Source organism: Corapipo altera, unplaced genomic scaffold (assembly GCF_003945725.1).
Source record: "Corapipo altera isolate COAL_440 unplaced genomic scaffold, ASM394572v1 75, whole genome shotgun sequence".
NCBI classification, from domain to species: Eukaryota; Metazoa; Chordata; class Aves; order Passeriformes; family Pipridae; genus Corapipo; species Corapipo altera.
In genome coordinates, this window is record NW_020884887.1 from 5,742,387 (window position 1) to 5,756,370 (window position 13,984).

Here is a 13,984-nt window from a genome sequence, read left to right on the forward strand (position 1 = left end):
AGGCTTCCTTCTGACATCTTTCTCTGAGCCTCCTGAGCCTTTGGGTTACCCTCAGACTGGATTTTTTCCCCCTTGCATACATTGGGGTATAAACAGAAAGCATGACAGACATGCCACTTCCAGGAGCAGGAGCCACAGGCAGGAGGTGACCACCTGGCTGCCAGGAAGGACCAGCCCTGATGGACCTCTCTGTCCCTCCCCAACAGCAACCCTTACTCCCCTCACTGGCTGTGCAGCCCCATCATCACCCAAAACACACTTGCTGTGGGATCCCTGTGGAATCCCTGCATCTCTCTGTGGCTCTGCCAGAGCAGCTCCTACTGTCCAGCAATGCGATGAGCAAAGCCCCCTCTGATTTGGACCACTGAAGGAGACCCCCTGCTCCAACTGCTGCCCTGCAAAGGAGTCTGCCATGGGGACTGCTGCCCATGGGTAGGGTGCTGCAGCCCCTCACCCAGGCTCTGCAGCGGGCAGCCGTGCTGGATATGTTTCCAAGGCAACAGGCAGGCTGCCGGCACACGGATGGGCTCAGAAAGCAGGCTGGGGTGAGTGTGCTGGGGACATCCAGAGCCAGGCATGGCAGCAGCTGTTTAAGGCTAATGTCCCCATATCTTGGGCTCCAGACATGTCCCACCACATCCAAGCCACTCTGGCTGTTTCCAGAGCTCAGGTGTCCAAGCCACCTCTCTTAAGCTCTGGTGCTCCTTCCCCACTCCCACTCTCCAGAGAAGGTGTGTCCACACACCTGCTGCAGGAAGAGCCATGGCCCCCAGAGATGGAGGGTAGCATGACAGGGGGGCAGGATTAGGCAACTCCCACACCTCCCCAAGGCATGTCCCTATTACAGACCAGGATGGGGCGGCTGTGGCCCCAGGACTCACCTCCAGGACCCGGCCACTGATGTACCGGTCACAGGTCTCGCACTTGATGCCGAACTGGGCATGGTAGTCAGACTCACAGTATGGGATGCCATCCCTGTGGGAGAGGGAGGAGAAGGGGTTAGCAGTGGGTGAGTGAACAGTCCCTTGCTGCAGCTCCAGCCCCTCAGGGCAGAGCCTGGTAGTGCTGCCAGGAAGGTGGCACTCACTTGCTGATGTACTCGCCAGTGAGGATGATCCCACACGTTTGGCACTTGAAACAGCTGACATGCCACTGCTTCTCCAGGGCCAGGAGGGACTGGCCTTGCTTGATCTCCTCCTTACAGCCAGCACAGTCTGGGGACACAGAAGCGGGGGGGGGAGTGTGGGACCATGGCAGTGCAGCAGGAACACCCAAATCTGCTGGCCCACACCAAGGCACCCCAGTCATCCAACCTGGCACATCCAGAGGAAAACCCTGCCCCAGAGGACTTCACTAGGGATGATGCTGTTATAAACACCCAGCTCCTGAGACCACTCCAGGGGTAGCCTCTTGGGGATCATTTCTTTATGGAAATACACCACCTCTGCTTATTCCCAGCATACGAACCAGGAGGAAGGCTGGAGCTGGCACCTCTGTGGTACTGCTGGCACCCAGCCATGCACCCACCACAGCACAGAGCTGGGTCTCCCCGCTGGGTGACAAGTTTGAGCCAGGGCCAGGGGCTATGCTGTCCTGGCAGGTCCCCAGGGGCTGCCTCGAGGCAGGAGCAGTGGGAAGTGTCCGGCAGCGAGCGCGGCAGAGGAAGGGCTGTGCTCTCCGGCAGCCACGTCCGGCCCCGCTGCAGTATTTACGAGACTCCCTTCCTTCCCTGCTTCCCCTGGCTCCCATCAAGGCTGGGAGCAGGAAGCACATGGGCCTCGGACGCCTGACCTTGACTCTTCCTTGTCCTCTTCTCCCCCTGGGCAGCAGGTCTGCCCGGATGGGATTTCTCCTTAACCCCCTCTGTGCCATGGCACTGCACAGGTAGCAGGAGCAGACAGGCTGTTCCACTCAGCCCATCCCAAGCTACTCTGTGCCAAGTCCCCGCCCACTGGACAAAGCTAAGGGGGGAGGATTTGTGACCCCTAGAAAAAAGCAAGCTGAGCCAGGATCCATTTCCTCTCTCTGGTTTGGAGTTGCTCGCAGGATTGGAGCTGCAGAGAGAGGCTCAACATCCTCCTCCTAGGGATGCCATCCCTGCAGAGTGCACCAGCATGGGCTCCAGCCCACACACCTCCCCTGCCACCCTTCTGGGTGGCACTGCCAGGGTGACTGGGGCTGTGAGTGACACATGCAGTAGGCAGGCTACATCTGCCTGCAGCTGTCCATGAATAAAGCATGGTGCCCTCAGGTAACCCCAGCAGGGAGGAGCACTGGTGGGAAGGGGATGGGATGGGAAGGGAGAGGAAGGCGAGAGGCAGAGCGTGTGGCTGCCCTGGCACTGCTACAGGAGATAGTGGCTGCTGTGGATCAGGCACAGCCTGGCTCTGGGCAGCTCAGGGTGCGATGGAGGAAGGTGGATGGATCCCTGTCCTCTGGCTGAGGCTCATTTGAACCCTGTCACATGTCTTAATTCTGTCAAGGCCGTGGTGAGAGCTGGGGGGAGGCAGCTTGAGGGGGGGGCTCCTAGGGGCACCAACTTGTAAGTCAACCCACGCAGCCACCAGCAGTGCCGCCATGGTGACAGAGTGACCACAGTCCTGGTTCTGGCCCTGTCTGCAGGACTCTGCTTCAGGCACCGATCTCCAGGGCTTGCCAAGCATGGCATGAAGGGAAGGTAATCCCAACCTGAGGTCAAAAGCAAGGTCAAATCCACCCAAAAGAGCTTGTCCACTGCTGCAGCTGAGTTTTAGCAGGGGTTCATCACGGCAAGAGGATGAGTGTAAAAAGCCTTTCAGTACTTGTAGAGGCAGCAAGGAATGCCAGCGCCAGGACAGTCAGGTGAGTAGTCCCAGGGTCTGCACTTGGACACAGACCTTGGTGCAGCTGAGCACAAAGCAACTGACTCAGAGCAAACTCAGCTCCAAAACCTCTCCATGACCTCAGACAGCACCCGCCAGGGTGGTGGCACCTGCCCAGGTCACAAACAGGCCAAGGGAGTTTCCGAAACCAGCAGTGACCTGCAATCCTGGGTGGAGCCACAGGACTACCCTGTTCCTCCTCCGAAACCTCTGTGAACACCAGTGGCCCCTAAGCCTGTTTTGTCACCCTCCCCAAGCATTGTCCACAGGCATGAGGTCCCACTCCTCGTAGCCATCACATAACAGGAGAGCAGTCAACTTACGGCTCGGCCCGTGGATCTTGATGGGTTTGGTGCTGATGAGAGAGTGGGAGCAGTTTTGGCAGACGCAGTCCTTCCCGCTGAATGTGACCTTGTCTCCGATGGGGAAGGGCTTCCTGTGGCCAAGGAGAGGGGGGGAGGTGTGAGCTGCTCATTCCCATGCATGCAGTGCTTGGGGCTGCCTGGGAGCTCCCAACCCAGGGGCCAGCGGGACCCTCAGTGCCAGGGAGCAGAGGGGCTTCCAGGCAAGGGCTACGAGGGGAGGCAGCAAGGGTGCACATGTACTGGGCTGGGAGGACCAAGGGAGGTCTCCAGGCTGCAAAGGGAACGGCTAGAACCATTTCATTGCCTCCCAAGGGTTTCCACTTAGAGAACACAGAGGAAGTGCCTGCTGCGATGCTGAGCGGGGCACAAGGGGCTGCAGGCTAACGAAGACCCCTCTGTCTGGTGCACAGCCAAGAGCTGCTCAAGGCTTCTCCAAGGGATCATGAAGGCTTGGTGACGATTTCCACTCACCTGCAGGTGCTGCAGACAAAGCACTTGGGGTGGTAGGTCCTCCCCAGGGCGGAGATGACCTCTCCAGTGATGAAGTCCCCACAGCTGTCGCAGCGGGTCCCGTAGAGCTGCTGGTAGTCGTGGGTGCAGATGTACTCCTGGTTCTTGAAGAAGAAGCCCGACTGTGCCAGGTCGCAGCCGCACACTGGAGGGGAGGACACGCACCCGTCATGGGGACAGTGGGCAGGTCCAGCCCAGGATCCCTGAGCCCACTTCTGCTGCCTCTCCAGCAGCAGTTCCAGGGCATCCCTGGGGACACAGCTTCCTGCAGGTATCTCAGAGGGTTTCCCTTCCCACCAGAGGGCTGGGGCCTTCTCCCAGCACCACAAGATGTCAGTGTTGGGCTGTGGCAGGGTGCAGGATGGTACTGCCTGGACAGCAGGGCTGGGCGCTCCCAGAGGAAATCCCAGGGCTGGGAGGAAACCTCTACAGCCCCCCCTGCACCACGAACAAACAGCTTGGCAGGGCCAGTGGCATCCCCTCCTGGACCCACTGCACCTGGCTGAGGCTCAGCCCCTCCTTTTGACATTCTCATTGTGTCAGGAAGCTGAGCACAGGACTAGCAAAGAGTTGGGAATGCCCTAGGGACAACTAGGGAGGGGTCTTCTCCATGCCCTGGGGCTGCCTCTGTGATGAGCCATCCCCACTCCCTGACCTGGACATGAAGCTGTGCCCTAATGGGAACAGGTCCTGGGACACACTGGGGTTGGAGCTCTCAGTGCTTGTTTTTCCATAGGTGTCCAGCCCAACCTCGCTTCCTTCCCTGCTGTGGGAACCGTGGGTGGTGCACAGCCCATCACAGTAATCCAAGGAGACGTGGCCAGCCCCAGCCTCAGCGTCATTTCTCTCCTACGAGTTCTCCATCCAGAGAGACCTCGAGAGCATCAGACCCTAGAGGGCACATCTGCCCTGGCACAGGGACCAGGTCCTGGGGCCTTTGCACAATGCCCATCACCCATCCTGCAGGGTGATGGGGTGGAGGGGGGACTACAGAGCGACTGAGCACCTGCTGGCACAGCCCATCTTGGTCTCTGTTTTACCCTTCAGGCCTGAGCACCCCTCTGTCCTGTCCCTGCACACCCTGCCTGCACCTGCAGGCCAGCCCACACAGTAGCTGGCCAGCCCACACAGTAGCCACCCTCCCCAGGGTGGCAGGGGACAGCTGGACCCACTGCTGCAGGGCCCATGGGGGCAGGGATGCAGCTCCTTTCCTTTGGAGCATCCCTTGGCCAAGCTGCTCCCTGGTGCTGTGAGTACCCACTTGAGGGGTATAGGGCCAGCACCCACTGCTCTCCAAAACAGCCTGTCATCAACAAGGGACAGGTCACCAGCTCTGGGACAGCATTAGGAAGCAGCAGCAAGATAAAATGAAGCTGGTTTATGCCCTGTTTGCTTTGGGACCCACAGGACATCCCAGGGCTGCACTCCCATGCCAAGCTCCAGCAGACATGGCAGGGACAGGCAGTTGTGGGAGCTGGCAGTAGCCAGCCAGAGGTGGCAGGAGGTGAGGGAAGGTGAGACAGGAGGATTTCCTCTCATTATATATTCCCTTTCACTTGGAAATCGGGCAGTGAGCACTGCCAGGCTCTCCCTGCTGGCTCCTGGGCCCTTTGAAGCTGGCAGCTGTCTGAGCTCTTTGTCTGGATGCTCAGCTCCTGCTGGATCCTCCATGTCTGAGCTGGGTAAGGGCAGGATGCTCAGCACGGTGTCCTGCAGGTGTAGGTCAGCCCCAAGGGCAGCCTGGGACCCACATCTCTCCCAGAGATCCGGGGCTGCCCATGCCACAGGGGACAGGGCCACAGCAGGAGTGAGGACCATCCAGGGAAGTGTCCCCTGCAGCCAAACCAGCTGTTCTCTGGGACAGAGCAGCAAAGTATGGCCAAGGGGATGGGGATTTATGTCCTGTTTAGTACAAAGTGTTGGGAGCATGGAAGACCAGAGACCTTTAAAAAGGCCTGAAATGGGATGTTTTACAGCCTACAGAAGCAGCCACTGGCCTGGCTAAGAGCAGCTGCTCTAATAAAGGTGCTGAGGAGCCCTTCACAACAGCTCTGCACCATTAGCTTTACAGCTCTGCAGCTCTCCTCTGGCGCTCAGGGAGGATCCAAGCAACCTCTCTCCTCCCTTTCTGCCAGCCCTGAGGGCCACCGAGTCCCAGCTGCATCCCTTGACATCCCACGACACCTCAGTCGTGTCTCCTGGGTGGGTGGTAGTGATCTGTCACCCAGCTCCAACCCCATCAGGAGCCACTCCGAGTATCACCTCGCTGCCTCTCAGCCAGGCTGGCAATACCTCCCTCCTCCTCCTCCTGATTTGGGAGCAGGCAGCTGAAGGAGGTGGTGGTCCAGCCACATCACAGGTGGGCCATGGGCATGTTTGTAACCTGCACACTGCTGGCACTGAGGCTGCTCAAGGGTAGTGACATTGCTTAGGTCTTGGCCATCCCTTCATAGCCTCTGGCTCTGGCATCAGGCAGGGGCACCGTGCTGTTACCTCCCACCTGTGCCATGTCACTTCCCCCTTGCAGGAAGTTGCCACCCCTGGGCATGTGACCACATCTCAGTGGGCCAGGTAAGTCTGTCCCCAGAATTTTGCTTTCCAAACTGCACCTGGGGTTGTGGGGCAACCTGGCCACCTACCTTGGCAGGTGAAGCAGCGGATGTGGAAGTGATTGCTCTGGACACGCACCACCTCGCCCTTGCAGGTGTCCCCACAGCGGTAGCACTGGATCACGGAGGAGCTGCTCCCAGGGGTGTAGGGGTTTTGCTGATAGGGAACTGCTGGCAGAAAAGAGGGAGGGGAAAGCAAGAGAGGGGAGGGGTCTGTTAGCATTTGGGACACAGCTGGGTGTCACCGCACTGACCTCTGCTGGGCAGCTGCCAAAGACCCCTCTGGTGACAGCGACACGGCTGCCGGACATCGGGCCATCACTAAAGGCAAAGGACAGCACCCAGCGACTCTGAGCTGGGTGCCCATCCCTCTCTGGATTTGGGATTTCCCTGCCCCACAAAAGAGCCACGTCCCATGTCTGGCTCACTGGTCTGCAGTGCAAGTGCCCAAGCATTGCTCCTTGTCCCTGCATGGACAGCCAGGTCACCTGCAGCATTGCCCCAAAGCCAAGCATGCCTCCCCCGATGCTCTCCTGTCTCCTAAGCAGGTGCAGAAGGACAACACAGGGACCAGCTACCCACTGCTCTGCTCAGCCCTCAGGCAGCCCTGGCTTGCTGCTGCCCTGCTCAGAAACAGCCCAGCGAGCACCGATTTGGCAGCAGCAGGGGAAGGAACTGCTGTTTTTTTTGAGCTTCCATTTGTTTGGTTAGGAACTGGAAGAAGAAGTAATTTTTCAAGGAGCTTTCAAACATCACGGCAATTGAGTGTTTGGCCCTGGTGGGACTCTCACCTCCTCAGCAAGGAGCAGCATCCCAGCCCCGCTGCTCCTTCCGGAACAGCACCATGGCGCGTGCGGGCTCTGTGCTGAGCTGGGGGCCACAGGGGAGGGGAGGGCGATGTGGCTCCCACAGAACTGTGAGCAAGAGCCATCTTTCTCCTGCTGCAGAGAGTCCAGAGACTCACCTCCACTCCTCATCCCCCTCCAGCAGCTCTGCAGAACACCACGAAGGTGATGCTCAGCAGCCTCACCCCACGACCCAGGGTAGGATCCATATGGAGCAGGGGATCTTTCTGCTGCCTCAACAAAACCCCCAAACACACACAGAAAACATGATACCGAGCAGTTCTTGCTTTCCCTGCCCCACCTTCAAATGCCTGGGCTGTGCAGGAGGTCTGGGCAGGCTGACACCATGCCAGCCCCTGCAGGCAGGGGCCAAGCAGCACAGGGCTTATTTGCTGTAAGATTTCTGAGAGAGAGTCACGACTTGGGCAACTCGAGCAGCAAAAGGCAGCATTTCAATGGGCCAGAGATTTTCTGACCCAGTGCTGAACTGCATTCCCAGGAACAAGAGAAGCAGCTGATTGAAAGCCAGTCTGTGAAGTCCCTCCAGAGCTGGGAATAAGGGGCACAGGACAGAGGAGATCACTCATCAGAGGCTCCTCGGTCACTGAGGGGCAGATCAAGTGACAGGGAACAGAAGCAGCCCATTATTAGCTTCAAAAGCAAAGAATGAGAAGTCAAAATGACATTGAGACTGTCTCACAGTAAAATCCTATTCTGCATGCCAACTGCCCAGAGATACACTCTGCAGACATGCACCACTGCTTCCCTCTGGGAAATGGGCTGACCCTCCCTGACCACTGCTCCATCCCCAGGGCTGTGGAGCTGCTGGGGAGAGGCTGCCTCACCAAGCTCGACCTGAGGGCTGCAAGGGAAGCTGAGGTACATTCCTGTGAGTGCCCTGCTGCAAAGTTCAGGCTCCAGCCTTCCAAAAGCTGCTGGGACTTCCCTCCTGATCGTGCTTTTGTAGGCCAAGAGCTCTCAGAGGCCAATACAGGCACTAAAGGATACCAAGTGCCAACAGAGAAGCAACAAATGGGAATCAGGCCTGGAGCTCAGATCAGTAGAGACACTAACTAGTCTAAACCTAATCACTTTAAGCTCCCAAACACAATGAAGGGAGCAGGGTACCTCTACCCACGCTTTCGCAAGCATGTTTTGCCAAGAGGCACAAGCCCTGGGAGCAGGAATCCAGGACCTCCTGTGGCAGCTGCTGGTGGTGGTGTGTGTCCATGAGCTCTGCAGTAGCCTGGGGAGACCAACAGGATCTCCCGAGGCTGGAATAAATGGGGGATCTTTTCTGTGAGGGTCTCCAGCAGAGCAAGAGTTACAGCACTGAAACTTCCTCCCACACACCCAGTGCTCACGCCCTGGCCCAGAATGAAGCAGAAGCCAAGCCCTGGACACAGCCATGGAAATCCACAAAGCTCGGTGAGAAAAGCATGACAGAGGTGGGAGGAAAAGCTGGGAATTAATCAACATTTAAACAAACATCGATAATAAAAAAAGGGGAACAAAAAAAAAACAAACCCTATGTCAGAAAATGCAGGCATCACTTATTCCGGGCTTCTGGTCTCTAGGGAAAAACTTCCTGGTGTCCATAGCAACACATTGCCAAGCCCCTGCATCGGCAGGTCTGATGGGAGGAAGGCAGAGGAAAAGGAGCCAAGGATGGAAGAGATGGTTATAGCTGTGTTACACCACAGAAAGAGATGGAACTGATACGGTCGCTCCTGCCTGTGCCCGTGGAGGCGGGGCAGGACCCGGCTTAGGGAACCATCTCCCTCCCGCCCGCTGGCTTTGTTCAGCGCTACACCCAAAGCTCCCTGATTTGTGATTAACCTCCAGCCCATGCTGGAATTTTGTCCGGGAACATTAACGCATTGTGTTGTTGGGGCTCTGCTTGTTTTCCAGCCGGCAGCTGCCCGCCTCGTGGCCTCGCGCAGGAAGTATTACACATCAGTACAGCCCTCAGCAGAGGGACAGCTGAGCGGGGCAAAGCTCATTACACCCAAATAATCCAGTAATAATGTAAGTAGCATTAGTGGCCTTGCAGGCCGAGATGCAGTGGCCAGGGCAAGGGGGTGGGAGCTGCCCAAGGAATGCCTTAATCTCACCCCGGTTTGCTCCTGCTTTTGCTTGTGGAGCGGCTGCTGGGCGAGCTGGCTCCGTCCAACAATTAATGCATTTGTGCTCCACACTCAGACAGAAAGGCTGCCCAGAGCCAGGCTCCTGCAGGGCTGTGCCCATGTCCCAGCTGGCTCTTGATCTGCAGAGCCCCAGGAGTGGCAGTGAGCTGCCACGGGGCTGCGTGGGCACTCGACAGATTTCCCACTGATCCGGATTAAGGTGGCACCTCCGGTCAGGGATTGGTGCCCCGTGCAGCCTCAGGGTCAGGCAGCAGCAGCCGCACACAAGTGAGGGAGTGAGTGACCTGGGCAGGGGAGAGACCCCCAAACAACACCATGGCTGCCTAGAGGAGCTCTGTCACCCAGGAGAGCAGAGCAACCCTACCCAAGGGATCCTCCAAGCCATGCTGCAGTGAGCAAACTGCAAGTTCCTGCTGTGCATCCCTGGGCAATCCCCCTCCTTCACTTCAGAAGGGTCAACAACCTTGTTTGTCTTCCTGTCCTCTTCCTGCACTGAGTCCCAGCCCTCCACTGAGAAGCAGTGGGATGGGGAAATGCTGAACCCTTATGCTGACTCTGGAACGCTCTGAACCCTTCAGGGTTGACAGAGGATAATTCCCATCTATCTTGAAGGGTTTGCAGCTCAACACCAATGCAAACAACAAGGTGGCTCAAAACAAGCTCCACCAGGAGTTTGGCTCCCCTCTCTCCTACCCAGGCAGCCCCATGTCCCACAGCCACAGCAAACTAGGAGCAAGTTTCCAGGAGCAGAAGCTGCACAGAGGCAGCCAGAGGCAAAAAAGATCCATCCATCCTACCTTGCTGAGACCAAACCAGGTGCTGCTGGTTTCCCACCTATCTCCCCCTCCCAGCCCACTAGCCCTCCACGAAGGTCTATCAGGTAGAAGCTGCTGCACGTGGGGTTTGGATCATTAGCAACAGGAACTGGAAGCTCCCACCCAGCTCTGCCTGCCCTGACACTGTGTTTGCTGTCAGCCTGTTTATGAGACAGCATCTCCACAGGGGAATGGGGATGCCTGACTTAATTAATTATCAGTAATTAATATCTGCACAATGCTGGGAGAGCCACAGGTGAAGGGGGACTGTGGAAAAGCAAAGCATTCATCCTGAAATTAATAAGGAGAGGCAGTGCCACTGTGGGAAGCTGAAGGGAACTGTGGGTGCCAGGGGGTGATGCTGGGGCATGGCAGCGTTGGCACATGCAGCGAGAGGTGAACAAGTGGATGCTGGCTGCGTGTAGGGAAGATGTGGGTGTCAGCAGGGGTTCAGCTCCAGAAATGCTGGATGTGAGACCTGAGCTGGGCTGGATGCTGGGAGGGGAGGGGGAGCAGCAGCAGCAGTGCTGCTAGGCAGATGATGTTGGCAGGAGTCCTCACACCTCCACGGGGCTGAGCTCCCTTCCAGAAGCCACTGCCTCCCACTCCTCCCGGCTGCCTCACAGTGAGCGATTCACCAGTCATCCTCTGCACAATCCCTGCCCAAACGGGGGCTGTAAATCATCCTCTCACAGAAACCCACTGGGGGTGGTGGGACTACCGTGGCACCCGCTGCGTGTGGGATGGGCTGCCCCGGGGAGGGTGAGGGAAGCCGGGCACCCCTGCTGGGTTCCTGAACCTTGGGGTGGGCACAGCTGGCAGGCCCTGTGCCCTCGTGCCCCCAGGAAAGGGCCAATGCCATGGCACTGGGTGAAAGTGAGGAGGGGGTCGGGAGCGTGGTGGGGCTGGGGCGGCTCAGGAAGAGGAAGCCCAGCCCTGCCAGCACACCAGTCCCACAGGCGTCAAGGCTGAGGGGCGGCAATGACTGGCCAGAAAGGAATTTTGCTGGAAGCACTGGAGGCTAAGGGAGAGGCTGGGGTGAAGCACCGGTGATGGGACACAGTGTGCTGGGCTGGGGGCAGAGAGCAAGGGGGCTGTAAAAGAAACCTCCACTGGGATATGGGGACAAAAAGGTGGCACTCTGGGAGCCTGCACCCCAAATCCTCTTGCTGCAGCAGGTACTGAGGGTGACCTGGCTGGCTCCAAGCCCCACGGGAGGTGAGGGCGAGGGGGAGGATTTCCCCTCCAGGCAGGAGCTATGCTTCGTCCCAGGGGTGGCCAGGGAGGAAGGGTGGGACCTCCAGCAGCCACGGGATATGGGTTTCTCATCAACAGCAGGGCTCAGGGCTCCTGCCTGTTGTCCTGCAGCAGCCAGAGAACTTGGCCACAGCCATAAAAATGCTTTGGGGAGGAAGAGAAAGACAGGCTTGGAGCCAAATGATGCTGGTCCTTTAGGCAGGCATGGGTAGAGCCTCAGCCTGGGTCCTGGGGGGCTGCCCTTGACCCTGGCATGTGGAAATGTGTCTGCTCCAACCACCGTGGCTGCTTGTCCACCCCAGCTCCCTGCTGAGAAGGTGATGGTGGGGAATGGTGGAGAGCTGGGTAAGGGGTTCAGTTGAAGGATCAGCCTGGAATAAGTGAAGAGTCCAGCAGTTGGGATGCTCAGCTCTGGTGGTGAATCTGACACCTGCTGTGACATCTGCATGGACATCTTGGTGCTCAGGCAAATGCTTCCATTGAGCTTCCACAGATAAAAGTCATTTCGATCAAGGAGAGAATGATATATTTACCTTTGGACAAAATATTTTCTCTTCTGATCCTTCCCTTAAGTAAAATCCAGAAGCATCGCATGGCTCCTTACTTAATATTTACATTTTTAAGCAGGCCAAGTTCTTCCAATAAAGGTATGGGTTGAGGACAGGTACCACGGATCTGCTGTGGGATAGTTTGAGCCTGGAGCAGCTCCAGCTGCTGCTCGGAACGTTTACATTGCACCCATTGCTGTTCCCACGCGTGTGGCACAGGAGTGGGCTGGGACAGGCACTGGCAGGGAGTGGGGCAGTGCAGGGAGCGTGGGCTGGGAGCAGTGGGGACCTCACGCAGAGCAGGCACTGAGACATTTCCAAGCCATCAGAAAACAGCTCTGTTAGTCAGCTCGGAGTGTCGTGCAGGCAAGATTACAAACCCCCGTCAAGTCCACGCCAGCCTCTCCTCTCCTCTCCTGGCTCACAGGCAAAGCCATCTGCGGCTTACGGCTAAAAACCTACAGCGTGTCGCAGCTCCTAATCCAGCCCTAGGCTTCCCTAATTAGATCATGACCAATTATTGCTCCCACCTGCCTCACGCTGTCCCCTTGCCCCCCCCCTCCACCGCTGTCACTCCCGCATTGTGCATCTTCCTTGGCGTGACACAGGACACAAACAAGCTGTGGGTGCTGCGAGGACACCACCAGTGAGCTGGAGAGGCAGATGCCAGCACAGGCGAGGGCACAGGGCTGCCAGCAGCAGGACAAGGCTGGGATGGGGATGCTGGGCCAGTACCGGCATCATATGAGGGAGGGAACTCTCTTTAGCTGGGTGTTGCGGGGAGGACCTGAATGAGTGTGGCTGGATATCACAGGGGACAAAGGCAGCTACGCTCTGTGCAAGTCCTTCCTTTGCAGGGGTAGGTCAAGGATGCAGGGCAGCAGTGCCAGCCCTGCATTCCCATCCCACAGTACCCTCACTGCATCCCATGTGCCCCAGCTGGCCCACTGCCTCTTCTGGGAGGGCCATCAGCTGGGCAAAACCCCTGCCACAGGCTTCTGAGGAGCTCAGATGTTTGCTCTGATCCCACTCTAGCCCCCAACTCTTGGGCACACTGCAGATTTGGACCTCAGGATGCTCACAGGCTCACCCCCTGACTTGTCAGGACAGTGGGTGGAAAGGACGGGGATGTGGAGGTGGGCATGGCCCCAAGAGCTGGCAGCACTGTGCTCTGCACCACATGGCCAGTGCTGCCCAGGCAGAGCAGCAGAGTGAGCAGAACCAGCTTCTCTGCTCTGCTATCCAAGCTCCCAGCACTTCTCTGGAAGCAAAATAACCAGTGCTGGGGCGTTCCCCAGAGCTCATGTCCAACTGGAACTGGGACGAGGCAACTGTCACTGTTGCACAGACTCTGTGGCTGGCCAGTGACATGGGAAGGTGCCCAAAGGGATGCCAAAGCTTTGTACATGGGCATGGCAGGACAATGTACCAGGATGGGAGCTGCTTTGCAGGGGGCCACACTGCTACCACTCCAAAAACAGCGAGGAGGGAGGTCAAAAACACAGTTGGAAGAGACAAAGGAGAAGGGTAAATAGAAACAGAAAAGGAGAAAAATAAAGAGGATAGAAGGAAAAAGGAAAAAAGATGGAGCAGTGAATAGTGAGGGCCCTTTCTGCACAGCAGAATTCATTTCTGGCTGCGTTCATGGAAATTATCCTCCAAATGTGAGCATGGAGGAAGCAGTGATTGTCTCCTCACGCTGACCTGGCCACAGGCAGCTGCCTGTGCCTGCCTGCAGGATGTTTACTTCCCAGCACGGGCAGCACAGTCAGGGCTAGAACGTGCCAGGGAAACCCAAAGACCCCACTGCTGACTGAGGCTGCAGCAGGTTTCACCTCCTCCCCTCTGCAGGAACCTGCAAGCCCTCTGGAACCCCCAGTCCCAATTCCAGCAGCACCATGGCCTGTCCTGAGAAAGGGGCCCTGGGATCTGCCTGGTTTTCTGAAAGCACTGACTGCTGCAGCTGTGATTTCTTCCAGATTCTCAACAAAAAGAGGAAAAAGTTGCTCTTCTAGTTCTTGGAGCTG

The 13,984-nt window shown here is 57.6% G+C and overlaps 1 protein-coding gene across 8 annotated transcripts in view; it reads right to left on the reverse strand.

The window, feature by feature from the left end:
- The window catches only part of ABLIM3 (actin binding LIM protein family member 3), a 52,963-nt gene that overhangs the window by 14,580 nt on the left and 24,399 nt on the right, over positions 1–13,984 (reverse strand). For 7 of the 8 annotated variants that reach the window (XM_027643611.1, XM_027643610.1, XM_027643608.1 and 4 more), the window contains exons 2-6: positions 6,376–6,516; positions 3,698–3,881; positions 3,185–3,297; positions 1,088–1,214; positions 882–975 (exon numbers count right to left, since the gene is read on the reverse strand). In XM_027643611.1, coding sequence (XP_027499412.1) covers positions 882–975; positions 1,088–1,214; positions 3,185–3,297; positions 3,698–3,881; positions 6,376–6,516 — 659 coding nt within the window. The remainder of the gene's footprint in view (positions 1–881; positions 976–1,087; positions 1,215–3,184; positions 3,298–3,697; positions 3,882–6,375; positions 6,517–13,984) is intronic. The other variant, XM_027643604.1, reaches the window with a different exon arrangement.